This window comes from Daucus carota, chromosome 6 (genome assembly GCF_001625215.2).
Source record: "Daucus carota subsp. sativus chromosome 6, DH1 v3.0, whole genome shotgun sequence".
NCBI classification, from domain to species: domain Eukaryota; kingdom Viridiplantae; phylum Streptophyta; class Magnoliopsida; order Apiales; family Apiaceae; genus Daucus; species Daucus carota.
In genome coordinates, this window is record NC_030386.2 from 24,818,810 (window position 1) to 24,837,257 (window position 18,448).

The 18,448-nt window shown below is 34.1% G+C and overlaps 2 protein-coding genes across 7 annotated transcripts; both read left to right on the forward strand.

The window, feature by feature from the left end:
• Positions 1-739: 739 nt before the first annotated feature.
• On the forward strand, positions 740-10,321 carry LOC108227970 (probable phospholipid-transporting ATPase 8). Of its 6 annotated transcripts, none has more exons than XM_017403388.2 (12): positions 740-1,150; positions 1,496-2,013; positions 3,497-4,854; positions 5,668-5,778; positions 5,881-6,157; positions 6,342-6,430; positions 6,516-6,624; positions 6,696-6,905; positions 7,012-7,137; positions 7,719-7,817; positions 8,143-8,334; positions 9,409-10,321. In XM_017403388.2, the coding sequence occupies exons 2-12, from the start codon at positions 1,621-1,623 to the stop codon at positions 9,988-9,990; spliced, it is 3,546 nt and encodes a 1,181-aa protein (XP_017258877.1). In that variant the 5' UTR covers positions 740-1,150; positions 1,496-1,620; the 3' UTR covers positions 9,991-10,321. The 6 variants fall into 6 exon arrangements, with proteins under 6 accessions (XP_017258877.1, XP_017258876.1, XP_017258879.1 ...); XM_017403390.2 differs by having other exon boundaries at positions 743-1,150; positions 1,892-2,013; XM_017403393.2 differs by having other exon boundaries at positions 743-1,150; positions 1,935-2,013.
• Positions 10,322-13,857: 3,536 nt separating this feature from the next.
• Positions 13,858-15,296, forward strand: LOC108226643 (uncharacterized). The gene has a single exon (XM_017401634.2). It carries the CDS (start codon positions 14,016-14,018, stop codon positions 14,772-14,774), a length of 759 nt encoding a protein of 252 aa, XP_017257123.1. The 5' UTR covers positions 13,858-14,015; the 3' UTR covers positions 14,775-15,296.
• Positions 15,297-18,448: the final 3,152 nt, after the last annotated feature.

The window sequence follows — 18,448 nt, forward strand, 5'->3', positions numbered from 1 at the left end:
TATAAGCTAGTATGTATATATAATGGAACGGAAGAAATAATATAAAATTTTGTGATTTAAGCATTTTATGTACAGTATAAATTCAATTGGGTCTTTATTAACAGGGCCGGCCCTTAACACACGTTTGAAACTGACGAGAGGGAACTCATACGTGTCGAAGGTGGAGACAATTTAGGTCCAATCATATTGACTGTGCTGGACTTCTCGTATATCCAATCCGACTATACACAATTTGGGCCTTAGTATGCACGGTACATGTTATGCGTACGGTGGAGACACCGGATTTCTTCCCGACTTAAAATGCTAAACAGGAGTTAATATTTTTTGCTCTTAAATCAAATTTTTGTTTTGATTTTCGGTTTTCTATGATTCAGATCCAATTTAAAATGAAAATAAAATAAAATGTAAATACGATATCATCTATGATGATTCAACATCATACCACCGTCATAGTTAGGGTCGCAAATAAATTAGGTCGATTTTATTTTTTATTTATGAAATTTGAACCTTAACTAATCGAGCTTGGTACTTAAATTTGTCGAACACTTTTTATTGCTCAACTTCGAATTTGTTAAGACCTAGATGACTCTTCGCGAGTAATTCAAGTTTGAGTAGTTTGTGAAAACCTAATTTTTTTAAATAACTTCAATGAATATTTAAAAAGTTTTCGTGTTTCGACAGAGCATAATTTCTTCTTAACAAGCAAGTCTGGCGCGTGCACCTTATATTTCTACAATTTTAGCTGCAGATTGATTCTTTGCATTATTCATTTGGAATTGACGATTTTCGTTTACAATTCAAGTAAACGAGAAGTAGTCCTGGGTATGCAAAATCAAAATGAAAAACGCATGTTTGGTTGTTGTTACATGATAAAGATACAACTACTTACTCTACAATAATACAAGCACCTTTGTTTCACTCATCTCTCTCCTCTTTCCTTTGCTTACATGATCGGCAAGCTCAAACTACATAATCTCTCTCTCTCTCTCTCTCACATGCAAGAATGACTTGTTAATATGTGTGCATACTAAAAATGGAAAGTATATTATTTTTAGACAATACGGTGTCTTCCGTGTACACATGATTCTTGTCTCTTGAGTGTTGAACATCGGCGAAGAAAGAGATCTTTGGAACTTAACACATCATCAAAGTAAAGAATACTTTTATCACCCTTCTTTCTTAAGTTTTTCTTAAAGCTTTTCTTGTTATCTCAATTTCATAATATCCTACTTGCACTTTTCAGTTTTCACTGCTTATTTTGTCTTGGACTTTGTGTAGTGTCTCAAAATTATTAATTTTTGGAATTTCCCATTTGTGGAAATCTCAGTTTAGCTGACTAAGATTCAGTGATCAGTCAATAGTGAACTCTCTAGGAAGTTTCCTTTGATTAATTAGGGAATAAATTTAAGGAATTGAATGTTTGTTTGTTTGTTCAACTTTTTGTTGTGTTTAACTTTTTCATTGTGTATATAATATGGGCTTACTTCATTCATAGGGAATGTCATGATTGTTTGAGTTGTATTGGATGATTCTTTTGTATTATAAGTGGAATTTGGAAATGGCCAAGTTGAATATTTGAGGGGGAGGGGGAGGTTGAAATTTGTGTATATTGTAAAAGAAATGTCTTCTGCTAGGATGAGGGGGATACACTTTAGCAAACTGTATTCGTTTTCGTGTTTCCGGACGCTGTTTAAGGATGAACATAGTCGTCTTGGGGAGAAAGGGTATTCTAGGATTATATACTGTAATGATCCTGATAATCCAGAAGCAGCGCAGCTAAGGAATAGGCGGAATTATGTTTACACAACAAAATACACGGTTGTTAATTTTATCCCTAAGTCTCTGTTTGAGCAGTTTCGAAGGGTTGCCAATATTTACTTTCTTGTTATAGCTTGTGTTTCGTTTAGTGAGTTGGCTCCGTACACTGCTTATAGTGTTCTTGGACCCTTGATATTGGTTATTGGAGCTACTATGGCAAAGGAAGCGGTGGAAGACTGGAGGCGGAGAAAACAGGTAACAATTGGTGATCAGTTACTTTTAATTCAGCCGAAATGTTAATTTTTGCTATTTAGTTGGATTAGTATAAGATAGTCTGTTCTGTTGATGCTTTCTTTTATGAATCCACTCAGTAGTCTATTTAAAAATTTCGATATCATTTTTTTGGATAGGTAGAATCAATACATTAATTTTATATTCTGTTGTAACAAAATGGTGTGAAATGCTCTTTCTGTTTGGTCATTAAAAGATTTTGGGACATTGAAGTTATATGTCAAGATCCTGTACTGAAAGCAACTTAGTGAGCATTTTGAGTTAGACAGTGCTATCTATTTCTAATTGTCTGGCACCGGTGGGATGGGGCTATCGGGTGTGTGAGAAGTTATTTGTGTTTGGTGGGCAACTATAGTGCTTTCTGAAAACGTAGTCATGTGCTTACTTTGCTTATGACTTAGTTATTAGGAAAGGTGTTAATTTTTATAGATTCTAGATGATGGTCGAGAAAGAAGGTTTCAAGAACTTGTAAGGAGGTTTGTAACAACTGTGATCGTTGCATTACTACTTGTAATAAGAGAACTTTAGAGTTATAGTGAAGCTTTTTGGACACTATAAGATGAACTATTCTATTCATGATTTCAAGTTGCCAACAGTTGTATAGGGAGAGTGATGTTTGAATTGATCACAAGAGACTTGAGTATTTTTTTACATAGAAGGAGCTTAATATCATGCGTTGGCTGGAACTTATCAAAATATTATGATGTAGAAAGTTGAACCATTCAGGTAAGGCAAATGTTGTGGCAGACGCTCCCAGTAGAAAAATCTTGGTAATTGTTGCTACTCTTTATGCGGTTGTATCTCATGTCAGTTTTGAGCGTATTGGTGTATAATATTTTGGAAAATTTTATGTGGGCATTTCAAGTTTCGAAGGTTTTTCGAATTTCTAGTCAGTTTTGACAGATTTTTATTATCGAGGTCGTACTCAAGTGAACGTCAACATCTTGCAAGACACAGACTTAGGTGGCACTAAAGCATTTTTTAAGGGACGTTATACCTTTTGGTGATGCTAATGGCTAAGTGTTAATTTTATCTCAATTAATAAGTTTTTACTTGAGTTTATCATGATGCTTATCTGTACATAGCAGTATGTATCAAACAAGGGTCCAAAATTGTAAAAGAGGCTAAGCCATATTTGTTAATTCTTAGTATCACACATATACACTAATAGTGTTACAGATGCAACAGAGCTAGTTTAAGTTCTTTCTTTATCAAGCTTATGTCTAATATCAGTCACCAGCATAGATGTTGCCATGCATTACGAGTTTGCAACGTACAACACATTCTGAAGTTTACACATCAGTCTGATTAGTGATGATGAATTTATTTTCTTTATATATGGTGTTACTGCCATCACTTCTTATTCTATTTTAGTGAATTTCTATATTAAATTTAGTGGAGCCTTGTTACATATCTATGTGTTAATGTTTGCATTTGTAAATTCCAGGATATAGAGGCAAATAATAGAAAGATCGAAGTCTATGGCAAGAGTGGCACCTTCGTTGAAAGATGGAAAAACCTAAGAGCTGGCGATTTGGTAAAGGTTTACAAAGACGATTACTTTCCTGCTGATCTGCTTCTGCTTTCATCAAATTATGATGATGGAATTTGTTATGTCGAGACCATGAACCTTGATGGAGAGACTAATCTAAAGTTGAAACATGCCCTCAACCTTACAGCTTCACTACGAGATGATGATTCATTCAAGCATTTTAAGGCAGTGATCAAGTGTGAGGACCCAAACGAAGATCTTTATTCCTTTGTAGGAACTTTGTCCTATCATGGTCAGCAGAGTCCACTTTCTTTGCAGCAAATGCTATTAAGAGATTCTAAACTTAGAAATACAGAGTATGTCTATGGTGTAGTTGTTTTTACAGGGCATGACACAAAAGTTATGCAAAATGCTACAGATCCTCCTTCTAAGAGAAGCAAGATTGAGAGGCGAATGGATAAAATAATCTACATCCTCTTTGGTGTTTTAATCTTGATATCTTCAGTTGGATCTGTATTCTTTTGGCTATCGACTAGGAATGACATTCGCAATGGAGAACTTGATAGGTGGTATCTTCGACCTGATGACACAACCGTACTTTTTGACCCTAAAAGAGCTCTACTGGCTGCATTTCTCCATTTCTTGACAGCTCTCATGCTGTATGGGTATTTGATACCAATTTCATTGTATGTATCGATTGAGCTTGTCAAGGTTCTACAAAGTATATTCATTAACAAAGATCAAGAGATGTATTATGAAGAAACAGATAAGCCAGCACATGCACGCACATCTAATTTGAACGAGGAACTTGGTCAGATTGACACTATTCTTTCTGATAAAACGGGTACTTTGACTTGCAACTCTATGGAATTTGTCAAATGTTCAATTGCAGGTGTTAGTTATGGTCGTGGTATGACAGAAGTGGAAAGGGCTCGTGCCATGAGAAAAATATATGAGCATCCTGAAGTTGGTGACAGTTTAACTAACTTGCTAAAAACAAGTGATGCTGAAGTTGGCTCATCAAAGTCAATCAAGGGTTTCAACCTAAGTGATGAACGGATTATGGATGGGAAATGGGTCAGAGAACCTAACCGAGATATAATAGAGAATTTCTTGAGAGTATTGGCACTCTGCCATACTGCAATACCTGATGTGAATAAAGAATCAGGTAAAATATCGTATGAAGCGGAATCACCAGATGAAGCTGCCTTTGTCATAACTGCTCGAGAGCTTGGTTTTGAGTTTTACGAAAGGACTCAGACAAGATTATTTTTGCATGAGTTAGATCCCTTGAACAGGAGAATGGTTAACAGGTATGTAATGTCTTGCATCTCTTTACCATTCCTAATGGAAAAGGGTATTTCTTCTGTCAATTGCTGTCATAAGTCATTATATGACTTGTGCTGCATATAATATTATAATTAGTGGAACTATATGGCACCAGTTTCTAAATAATACCTTCTTTCATCCGAGGCCTGAGTTGCTTCAGCATTCAGCATTCTGTGAAATTTTTTAGTTTGCCGGCATCATGCTTTGCCAAGAAATAACATGGTCATATATTACGTGTTAAATGCACATTAATCACAAATATACTTCTGTATTAACCCTGCAGAAGCTTAATTATTGTAGCTTTCAGATGCTGGCTGATTTCAATGCTATTTTGGAAAGATGTTACGCAGTTACATTTACAAATGTTTGGAAAAGCTGTTGTACATTTGCTATTCGAATTATTATTGGGCTTACAGATTCCAATTTCCTGACAAGGCTGCTGGAAATTTCTTCCTACTATTTAGATCATACAACTATACATTCTTTATCATGAATCTTGATTTCATCTGGATATTCTTTATGTTGCAAATACCATGCAAATGCTTAATATATCTTGAAGAGTTATAGTGCATGATTTTCTATTAACTAAGAAGATACTTGTGACTGAGTCAAAAAAAAAAAGAAGAAGATACTTTTGACACTTATATATTTAGGAGCTGCAGAGTAAAAGTCAGTTACCTTCATATGCATGATAGCAGGCAACATATTCACTTTACTAGTATACATATATATCGACTTCTGAAATATCTAATATCAATGTTTAGATATCTAATGAGCATTTTGTTACCATCATGCAGGTCATATGAGCTTCTTCATGTCTTAGAGTTCAGCAGCGCTCGTAAGAGAATGTCTGTTATTGTGAAGACTGAAGATAATAAATTGATGCTCCTTAGCAAGGGTGCTGACAGGTTTGACTTCCACTGGACTGACAAACTTATGGAATCAGTACTAGTCTAATCCATCAGCAACTTACACATAATAACATAAATTTTTACATATTTAATATCCAGCATAATTTTTGGAAGACTCTCGGATGAAGGGCGTGGCTTTGAAGCTGAGACAAAGGAGCATATCAGTCAATATTCTGAGGCAGGTTTACGTACTTTGGTGGTTGCATATCGCGAGCTTGGTGAAAAAGAGTATAAATTGTGGGCACATGAATTCTTCAATGCCAAAACATCTCTAGCTGCAGACCGAGATGAAGTGTTGGATGCAACTGCTGATAAAATTGAAAGAAATTTAATCCTTCTAGGTGCAACAGCTGTTGAGGACAAATTGCAAAAGGGGGTAGGAAGTTAACTTGTCTCTTAATTGTTTTAAGTATGTTTGGGGTGTGAAGAATGAGCAGTTTGAACTTTATTACATGTTAATGAAAACAAGTGGACATATTATGTGCCACTAGGCTTCTCATATAAAACTGTGAAATCTGAATAATTTGTTAATTTTTTTGTTGTCCATTCATAATCATAAGGTTCCTGAGTGTATTGACAAGCTTGCTAAGGCTGGAATCAAGATATGGATCTTAACTGGGGATAAGATGGAGACTGCAATCAATATTGGGTATAGTGGCAAATTTATTTTAAACTCAAATTAATATAGTTAATGTAATATAGTTGCACTTTGATTACATATACAATCCGTATAGGTATGCTTGTGGCTTACTGAGACAGGGAATGGAGCGGATTGTAATTTCGTTGGACAATCCTCATATCGATGCCGTGGAGAAACAGGGGGACAAGGAAATGCTGGCAAAGGTACTAGATCCATGATTAATTACATTCCAGCGACTCCTCTATTATTTAGCTAAATGAAAAGAAATATGTAGGCTTCCGGTGAAAGTATTGCAAGGCAAATACAAGACGGTCGTTCGCAGCTTAGGTCCTTTAAGGAGAGTCCCATTGATTTCGGTTTGATAATTGATGGCAAGTCCTTAAATTTTGCCCTGAGCGACGGTTTAGAGCATTCATTTTTGGGGCTTGCACTTAGTTGTGTCTCTGTAATCTGCTGTCGCTCTTCACCTAAACAAAAAGCTCTTGTAAGTGTTATTATCAGGTCTATCTATGACTTTTTATATTGTCTATACTGTCAGTATTATTTTTTTGAAAATATTATAACCTGAAAGAAATATTGAAGATAAGCAGGTTACGAGATTGGTTAAAGTTGGAACAGGAAGCACAACACTAGCCATTGGTGATGGGGCAAATGATGTTGGCATGCTTCAAGAGGCTGACATAGGTGTTGGTATTACTGGTGTTGAGGGTATGCAGGTCTCTGTATCAAGTGCTCTAATCTCTCTGATTTATTTCATTTTCCCTGTTCTCTTCTTAACATTCTTCCCGCTTTACACTTCCATCTTGTATGCTTGTGTCTGATGTTGAATGACATATCTTCATATTCTGTGGGGGTGGCCTATAGGATTATTTGGTAGCCCTGTGCACTTTGTACCACATCGTTGTATACATTATATTCTCTATTAAACAATACTGAATAGATTATTATAACATCAAGGATGTGGCCGTAAATAATCCTATGCTTGAGAATTATTTGTGGCCTTGTGCAATCTCGAGACCTCTGCAAACTCGAGGCCCCAACAGGATCATATATTATTGAACAAAAAGTAAGACAATTCTCTTTGGTTGTGAAAGTTATGAAATAGCACGCTAGAGAAAAATTCTTGCATTATAGTTGAATTGGTCTTCTTAAATATAAGTAATAAAGTTTTTCAGCATAATTTTTGCAATCTATTGTAGAGTATATTTTTTGAATGTTTATGCACATTTAGTTAAGAATTGCCTAGATTTGGAAGCCTAAGAATCAGTGGGATAATATTAATTGCTGAATAATGCAGGCTGCAATGTCTAGCGATTTTGCAATAGCTCAGTTTTGTTACCTTGAACGATTGTTGCTGGTACATGGTCATTGGTGCTACAGGAGGATTGCAATGATGGTATGTTACCACAATATGTCATTCTAATAATATAATGCAGGTTACAGTACTTTCATTCCCATGGAAATTCATTGATGAGTAGTAGAATACTATTCCCATTTATAAAGTATTAGAAATTAACTTAGGGAAAGTATTGTATTAAAAGAAGAACAAAAGAGATTGAAAAGATTTTATCTATATGCGAGATGGAGGAAAAGTGAAAAATCTTTCCATTATCGACAGTTCTGTATAATAAACATATTTCTGTTGTATAAATCTGGCAAATTATGGTGACACAAAAAAATGTTAATCACCAGTGCATGGTCTCTCTGGTTTTTTGATGCAGATATGCTACTTCTTTTACAAGAACATAGCATTTGGTTTAACGTTTTTGTGGTTCGAGGCCTATGCTTCTTTCTCTGGACAAGCTGCGTATAATGATTGGTATATGGCATTCTATAATGTGTTCTTCACTTCACTTCCAGTGATTGCTCTTGGCGTTTTTGATCAGGACGTTTCTGCACGACTTTCCCTAAAGGTTAACTCTTTTTGTATCTTTTTGAAGGCTTTTCAGTTGCATTTATAGAAATTGGGAAGAAAGAAAAGAATTGGTAAACCGTTGACTTCAAACTTGGTAGCATATTAGAGCAACTCTAGTGGGGCTGCCAAATATGATGCCAAAGTGCCATTTGGCGTGACTTTCTTGTTGGCTCTCCCATTGGAGTGGTCGGAGTGTCCATGAAAGTTGCCAACTTTTGGCACCCTCCCAAAATAAAAAACACCTACATCCACATCAAAGGCATATTCCTTCATATATCATAGTTATACTTGTAGGATCGTATATTCGTATTGGCAACTTTGATGGCCAGCCATTGGAGCAAGAGAAAAGTGCCACAAGTAGTACAATTGAAGAGAGAAAAAAAATTAAATATAACTTCTAATATTTTTGATGATTTGATAATATTGGGCAACTTTGGTTGGCTTTGATAATATGGCAACTTTGGTTGGCACCCGAGATGCTCTTATAGCAAATTTTAGTCATAGGTCTGTAGATGATCAGCTTCACATAATATGAGCAATAATTTAGATTTCTTAGTCTGATATCATCCAGAACCTTGTAAATTGCACCTTTAAAGGCCTACAGTCTACAAGTATTCACTTACCGTGGCAAAATAATGTGCCTACTTTGATTTTCATCTTTATCAAACTAATTATTTTCCCAGACACATTGATGTAATAACTTAAAAGACAGGAAGTTATGATAAGGTTTTAATTTTTCATCATGTACAGCTTTACACCTCTCTAAGTATAAAAATTGTATTTAATGAAGCAGAGAAGAAGAACATTAATTATGGTATATACTACCTTCACCTATCATCTACTCTAAATTCACTAAACTTGAGACAGATACTTAGAAAGATACCTTCAATAGAGTGAGATGTTATGAATTGCTTGAGGCCTCAGTGCTGCTGATCTTAAGCATTCTGTTATATTCAGCATGTGTTACAGTAATTTGTTTATTTCCGGATATGTAGCTGTTTATCAGACTTGCATGTTCAAGATCATGAGGTATCTATAATGTCGGCTTTGGCCTTTCATATTCATTTTGCAGTATCCTCTTCTATATCAAGAGGGAGTCCAAAACACCCTCTTCAGTTGGTCTCGCATACTCGGATGGATGTTTAACGGGTTCATCAGTTCAGTGATAATATTCTACTTCACCACCAACTCCATCACACTCCAAGCTTTTCGCAGCGATGGCCATGTTCTCGACTATGAAATCCTTGGGGTCACAATGTATACCTGTGTCGTATGGGTTGTGAACTGCCAAATGGCGATCTCCATAAACTACTTCACTTGGATTCAGCACTTTTTCATTTGGGGCAGCATTGCTTTTTGGTATCTCTTCATAATCATATATGGTTATCTGCCACCCACAATTTCAACAACAGCATACAAAGTCCTCGTAGAGGCCTGTGCACCGAGCCCTTTCTTCTGGCTAGTCACCCTTCTTGTTGTGGTTTCAGCCCTGGTTCCCTATTTCACATACAGAGCTTTTCAGACACGGTTCCATCCAATGTACCATGACATAATTCAGATAAGCCGATCAGAAGGCCGGGAGAAAATGAGTCCTGCAGAGTTAACTGAACAAGGCAAGGATGGGTCAATATCTATAACACATATAGAGGATTGAATAAAAGCTTGTCATGAAGATGTGGATAGAGATTTACTTCGCTTTCTAGTGATCCGATCCCTAACTAATCTAACATTAGAAGCCAAAGGCCAGAGGTTTTTTCTTGTGTGTTTCTTTCCTTGCAGAGACTGAGGTTTGTGTAGAGTGTAGTAATGTAGTATGCCTGAGTGTTGTTTATATGTGATTGTACATCAAGCCAAGTTATAGTGCATGTTTATCTTATATTAACTATTTACAGTGGCAGAAAGTGTGAGTATGCAGTGTGTTAATATTTGCTGCTGGTTCAGTTGTGTAAACTTGGGTGATACATCAGAAGCAGTTTTTAGTTAAATTTGTGTTGATTCAAGTTATAATATTTTTCCATTTCTGCTTAAATCGATTTTGATGAATCAAATTGTTTGATACATTTTACCGACTGAAGTATTGATGTTTTTGTTTCCTCTCCGCATCGCATTTCTCCTGCCTTGGAGCGGATTGGATTTGGGAAATGATATATCCAGATCTAACTTTTTAATTTCTAGAGCAATTTGCAGGAATTTGTATTGAAAGTGTATGACTTGTGCAGATGATCAGAGAACATTGAATTTGTTCAGGAACTAAAAAAGTTGTTCTCGAAATAACATTTTCCATTGGATTTGCATAAATTCTTATTCAAATTTATTTGATTTTATCAAATTGTAACAATTTTTTTTCTTCATTTAGTTAAATTCGTATAGTCTGGCAGATAAAAATATTTTATATAACTTAAATATGAAATTGAGTTTAGAATAATATTTAACGGTAAGGATAATAGTTGGTTTTAGTACAACTCAATTTAAAGATCATAAAAATTTCTTTGTATTTAATGAATGGATTGAAATTCAGATTTAACTTGATAATTTATTTGTAAGTTTATTAAATAAACGTGTAGAAAGTCATAATTGATTTTAATATTTATTAACAAGTGGACTAAATTTCATGACACAATTATAAACTAGACGCAATTGATGAAAATGTTACTCCTCCATAATTAGTTTATCAAGATTTAAGGACCGCACAACAAATTATGAAAGTGAAGTGCTACCTATAAGTCTTTGTGCAAAGTCATGAACTCATTTGTCAAAAAGTCTTGAATATCTCTTTCCGTCATCGTCATTAGTCGTTGCTGCTTTAAGGTTCTGCTGCCATTTTTACGGGGAATCTCCCTTTCTTTTTTAGGGAAATCTTAGGTATTTTGTCCTCCCTGCGAGTTAAAAGCAACTCACTTTTGTCCTCACTCCTTGCCTTTGTTTCACGGTTTCTTTTTATGATCGGTTTCAAGATTTTATTTTGAACATCGAAAATAAGAAGGGAAAAAAATGATTGTCAGGATTATTTTATAAAGAAGATAAAAGAATTGGAAAGAGATTTTATTGGGGTCGTTTGAGTGAGTTTAAAATAAGTGCTTATTGCTTAAAATAAATAAGTGGAGTAGAAGTTAGAAGCAAGATAAGACTTATAAGTGATTAAAGTGTTTGGGAAATAAGCAGAAGTCCTGAAACAAAACTAGCATTCCTAGCTTTTTATAGGTGCTTCTTGACTTATTACGCAAATGAATAAGTGCTTCTAACTTATAATTCCGGAAGTTGGACTTATAAGTGTTCACCAAACACTCACATTATATATTTATCCAAACAAAATTCCTCACTTTTTATAAAAAAATTGTCAAATAAATTCGATTAATCTTTATGCTTTTCTTTGCTAAACTCTGAAACACACTTTTGGCATAACTCTTGTGATTTTATATTATTTTCTCAAAATTTTTTATCATCGAGTTATGCTACGATCAATGATGCAACCAAGGACGGTGTTACTTGTTAGCTCATAGCCACACCAAGTTACTGAATACATCGGAATACGATAACATTGAAATTATTATTTTAAATAATTAACTAATATATCTTATAATAAATTTCTTCTCCTTCTAGAAGTCTCTAAATTGTTTAGCCATTTATTTCTTCTTTCTGGGGAGAAATTTGGCCATTTGTCTAGAGCGGACTTTACACAAAACAATCAAAGTTTATCGAGATTCCGACAGCTTATCTTTAAAATCCATCTGTCGCAAGTTGTTATATATCTATCTTGCTGAAACCACCCAAGAATCCACAACTACTACTCTCTAACTCTCTGCCGGCATTTTGATAATGGATACACATGTGAAATACTGCAGTGTGAATCGTAGGGCAAGGCAACTTTTCATGATACTAAAAGTATCTAGTTAAAAATAGATGAAATATTGAAGATAATAATTTTGTTGGTCCAAGTAATTATTATACGAAACTTTTTCACTCCATAAGGGGATAAAATAGTAACCGGAAAGTTTATTTTACAAAATCCTTTTACCTAAATAAAAAATTATATTTTGATTAAAAGATAATTTAAATTTAATTTACGGACCTATTTTTTCTGAATTTAAAGCTCATACGGAAAACAAAGACACAGATAATTTGGAAATGTATAGTAAAATACTAATTATTTAACAATCGTACACAAATATAGATTCGAACATTTAAATTTAAATAACCAGCATGATCAGAAACGTAGAGACGTGGTTTAAAATACAGTGCATCGATTGGTGAGTATCTGAAAATTTGATGAATATAGAAGTTATTATAGTAGTAATGGGAGAACAGCAAAATTCTGATTAAAGTAGTAATTTTTTATATTCGGGTGAAATAAAATAAATTAGACCGAAAATGATACTCCCTCCGTCTCTAAATAATTTTCCTGTTTGTACTTTTCACGTTTGCCAACACACATTTTTAATCGTTAATATCTTTCATTTCGTAGTAGCATTAAAAATAAAAACTTCACTGTATTAAAGTACTCGTGAATACGAATCTAACAAGATCACTCATGACTATATTTAGTTTTATAGATTAGATGTAAATTACTCCCTCCGTCCCTATTTATTTGTCCATTTTGGAAGTAAAAATTTGTCCCCGTTTATCTGTCCATTTATATTTTCAAAACTAATTTAATGATAGTTTTTCAAATATATCTCCATAATTTCAATTTTCAAGGCTTGACTTATTTAAAACTTGGTTGAATTCATGTTTTCAAGACATAAAGTAGGGGTATTCCACCATTTTCAAGATATTAATTAGAGGTATTTAATGGAAAAGTTCATACAATCAATTATTCCTTGGTATGTGTTTTTTTTTCCAAAATAGACAGATAAAAAGGGACGGAGGGAGTAGTAATTTGTCTTATGTTATGAACAGTACCGACATCCCAAACAGGAAAATAATAAAGAGTACCGACATCCCAAACAGGAAAATACTCCCTCCGTCCCTTTTTATCTGTCCATTTTGGAAAAAAAAACGCATACCAAGGAATAATTGATTGTATAAACTTTTTCATTAAATACCTCTAATTAATATCTTGAAGATGGTGGAATACCCCTACTTTATGTCTTGAAAACATGAATTCAACCAAGTTTTAAATAAGTCAAGCCTTGAAAATTGAAATTATGAAGATATATTTGAAAAACTATCATTAAGTTAGTTTTGAAAGTATAAATGGACAGATAAATAGGGACAAATTTTTACTTCCAAAGTGGACAGATAAATAGGGACGGAGGGAGTAATAAAGAGACGGAGGGAGTAATGACTGGTGTTTAAATGCATGAACCGGGAGTAATTTTGAAACAGTGTAGTGGATGATGACAGCAGTGAGAACAGCGTGTCCATGCTTACCATTTACCGCAGGTAACGTGTGAATAGGGAGCGTTGAGAGTTGAGGACGCGCATATTTATTGTTCTTCCTTTACATCCTATTCCCACCCGTTTCTTCAATTTTTACTGCACAAGTAGTAATTATTAATTGATTGATTAAATGCAACTCCCACGCTAATCTCTTGTTTAAGACTTTTTGTTATTCTAATCCTACCCAAAAGTCACCCCTTGTATTTCTACCTACAATATAAACCTTCTCCTCTACACTACACATAAATATATAACCACCTTCTCTTCTTCATTATTCTTACTTTGAATTACAATTACAAAATGCAGAATAATTTAAACGACAATGTCGTGTGCCCTAGCTTCAACAGCTATTCCTCCGATAAACTCGCCGAGATCGCAAGCAAAGTCACCGACGAATTCAACCGAATCACTCTCGTTCACGACGAAGACGAGTTCGAGTTCTCTCTAGAACTCTCCGCCGATCAAATCAACAATCAAGGTCCTATCTTTCCTATCTTCAATCGTCAACTATACGATCAAAATAACGAAGAAAAAGCTTCAGCGAATCTCCTGCCATTGAAAAATCTCTTTCTCGAAGAAGCCGAAGCGTCTCGTTTGTCATCTTCATCTTCGTCCGAGGCTGATGAGCTGGAATCAATACCGCCGGGGACGTACTGCGTGTGGAGGCCAAAAGACGACGTCGCGTCGTCTCCGGCGAGCTGTAAGAAGAGCAAATCAACCGGATCGGCGTCGAAGCGGTTCAGGATCCGAGATTTAATTCGGAGGAGTAACAGTGAAGGAAAGTCGTCGTCGTCGTCGTCATCGTTCGTGTTTTTGACACCGAAGAAAGAAAAATTAGTGGATGAAAAACTGAGGCTAGAGTCCGGGAAAGTCGCCGGGAAAATGAGAGCGCCGGCATCTCCGTCGTCGTCGGCGCACGAGACGTTTTACATGCAGAATAGAGCGATGAAAGAAGGTGAAAAAAGGAAATCATATTTACCGTACCGTAAAGATCTGGTAGGGTTTTTCGCAAATGTGAATGGGCTTGGCAAGGCAGCTAAACCGTTTCCTCCGTATTAAAACGTCGCCGTTTTTACTGCAATGCATATACTCCCTCCGTCCCTATTTATCTGTCCACTTTGGAAGTAAAAATTTGTCCCTATTTATCTGTCCATTTATACTTTCAAAACTAATTTAATGATAGTTTTTCAAATATATCTTCATAATTTCAATTTTCAAGGCTTGACTTATTTAAAACTTGGTTGAATTCATGTTTTCAAGACATAAAGTAGGAGTATTCCACCATTTTCAAGATATTAATTAGAGGTATTTAATGAAAAAGTTCATGCAATCAATTATTCCTTGGTATGTGTTTTTTTTTCCAAAATGGACAGATAAAAAGGGACGGAGGGAGTATATACTAGTGTTCTGTAAATATGGTAACTAATTTACCTTTTTTACTTTTTTTTAAAGGAGATGTTAGTTTGTTGCAGCATTAAAGTGGAACATGCCTAAAAATGTACGAGTTGGTTAGTAGGAGTATTAAAATATTGTTTGAAAAACTATAGTTTTGGTAGCAGTGAGATTTTAGCTACATGAAAACACGGATCATGTGATGGGCGTGCTGTCGATATTTATTGTAGGTTATGCGTTTTGTTATACCCTAATTAATGGAGTGTGGGAGTATTATTAAACTTGAAATAAAGTAGGTATAAGTTGAAATAGGGCTTGTTATAATATTAAAGTCAAGTTAATGTGGGGGTTTGTTTTTCTCCCAAGCATTTGTGGCTTGTCATCAACATTTGACTTTCTACCCCTTTTAAGTCTCAACTAATTTACATACTTCATGTGAATTGCCACAACTCTCACAAAGCTCTAAGGGGATGTTTGGATGATGGGTGGGAATGGGGGTATGATTTACCCTTCAAGAGGGAATGAGGTTCCCATTCCAAGCAAAAATTTTACTAATTCAAACACAATATATGGGTATTAGGTTCCAATTCCTAGGGGTGAGCAAAAATTCTCCAAACCGCCCGATCCAATCCGGCCAAACCGAATTTAACGGTTTGGTTTGGTTATGGTTTCAAATTATAAAAACCGAATTATTTCGGTTTGGTTTCGGTTTTTACCTTCAAACCACCCGATAAATCCGAACCGAATGTGTAGTTTCAAATATTAATATACATGTACTAAAATGTATTATTAAAAATAAAATTATAATCTACAAAAAATTGTAAAATCTTAAACATATAAAAAGTATCCTAGTAAAGATTTTCTTTAAAAATATTATTTATTCTATTTTATGATATTAATTTTGATGTATGTATTATGTTTCAATTCTTTTTATTTATATTTTTATAAATGTATGCGAATACATTTTATTTATTTTCTTCCATCTTTGCTTATTTATCAAACTAATATATTCTTGTATCCTCTTTGAGTATGATTAAATAGAAAATATAACTTGAATTTTCCATTCCTTATTTTTCAAGTTAAAATTTAATTTTGTTGATAACTTTGTTTTACATATATAAAACGGTTTAAACCGAAACCAAACCGAACCGAATCGTTTTAAACGGATTGGTTTGGTTTGGATTTTAAACATAATGGTTGATTTTGAAAAACCGATTATTTCGGTTTGGTTTGGTTTGGACCCTCCAAACCGCCCGATGCTCACCCCTACCGATTCCCGTTAACCGAGCTCATTAACCATCAACCAAACGCTCTCTAGATCTTTTTTCCCGCTCTAACAGATTTTCATTTAAATTTAGACAGCAATGTTAGATGTTATAACTGTATTATAAAATTAATTACTTATAATTAATTTTTTGAATTAAAATACATGTAGTTTGTGATTAATAGTGGTGGTGGTTACATGTTTGTGTCAGCACAACATTGTTTAGGAAGAAGTCCTTGTCTCGCGCGCTTTCGGAACTCGACACCAGGCAAGCTGTATCGAGTACAAACTCTTTCACACTCTCGCGTAAAAATATTAACGGTTTTTCTATGGTGTGCCCATGGGCACATGCTAAGCGCGGAAAATTTTGTGCTTGGATCATTTTGATTGGTTCCTATCTCATGATAATGGTGGACCCCCCTGCAAATACACCAACCACACCAATCAAAATCTCCCAAATACAAAAATTTCCGCGCTTAGCATGTGCCCATGGACACACACTAGCCAAACCGAAATATTAAATCGGAAAGCTAGTGAGTAATGACAAATGGTTGATGCTTAAATTTTGATTAAATTATATATAAAACAAAGAATATAGGAGAAAATATATATTTTCTGTGTTTCATAATATGAATCAAATTTTTAAATGTTTTGAGAAAAAAATGAACTATTCATTTTGAATTTAGAATGAAATTCATGTAGAATGACCAAAATGATTTAATAGTTAAAGATTAAAAAACCTCTAATCTAAAACTAATCTAGAGTGTTCAGGTACCAAAATTAATATGAAAAGATACATCATCCATGTATTCCACACTAGCAGCTGATTTTAACAACAATAACTAAAACTTATGAAATGCTTATAATTACCGATGTAGGAATGGTTCTGCAGCAGAATCTTAATGGTTCTCTAGTTGACTGTTGTTCTCTTGAGCGCGACCTTATAAATGTAATATTAGTGACTTAAAAAATTTATTATGTAGTTCACTAATATGTTGTTACAATTGTGAATAGTTGACTAGTAAAAAATTTATTTGTCTCGTTATAAAATTTAACGGAATAACTAAAATCACACACGTTCATAAGGTGAGTGATAATATTAAATAAACTTGTTGTATAATGATAATACTAGAGTGAAAAATCTATTTTCTCTAATAAAAAACATGTACATTCAATATTCTATTAATTTATTTTTTGTCATATTTTCGAATAAGGTGCTACAATTCAGTTTCCTAATTTTTCTTTATAAAATCTTGTTATTTAAATACCAATTATATATTTTAATAACTAACGACAAACTTTATTATACAAATAAAATTCTTCTTGCACGATATACTCCTTAAACAAAGTCAAAGTAATGTGTTCCATGTCTTGGGCTTGGCCCAAACGGTAGTCTCTTAAAGGCTTCCTTCGGGTTGATAATTCAAAGCAGTTCTCTAGTGGTCATCGTGGTTTTATTAACACTGGCTTATATTATGTTTGATACAATTAAATATTTTAAACTTTTTATTAATTTTAAATTTGTTATTTTACAATAATTTTAAAATAGATTTATTTTCTTTATATTTTTGTTATTACAATATTTTGGCCACTCAGTTGAATTAAAATATTATGGTCATTTTTATGAACAAGACTTTGAGGACCTTTACTCACACATGACTTGTTACGACAATAATTTGAGCAGTCAATGATAGTCAGATGACGCATAAATCAACATAATGTTGACATTTGAAATAATAAAACAATGCTCAAAGTAAAAAGCGGTGGCATATAGTTAACTATAGAATCAATCTACTGGATATCATGGTTTCTATTTTCTTAGGTGCTTAAATTATTTTAACAGTTTTTCTTTAATTTATAAGTTAGTTTTTAAACCAAGAAGGAAATGGACAAGCATCGAACAAATTTTTAAAAAGAACGTACAAATTTTAATTGTGAGAGCATTTTTTATATATTTTTCTAAAATTTCGAATGATGAAAAAATGTCGTACCAATCCGCTCACTCGGCATAGCCAGATGTTTGTGCATATAGCTGCAAATTTCAGCTTTAAGCTTTAGTTCTAATCCGGTGTTACTG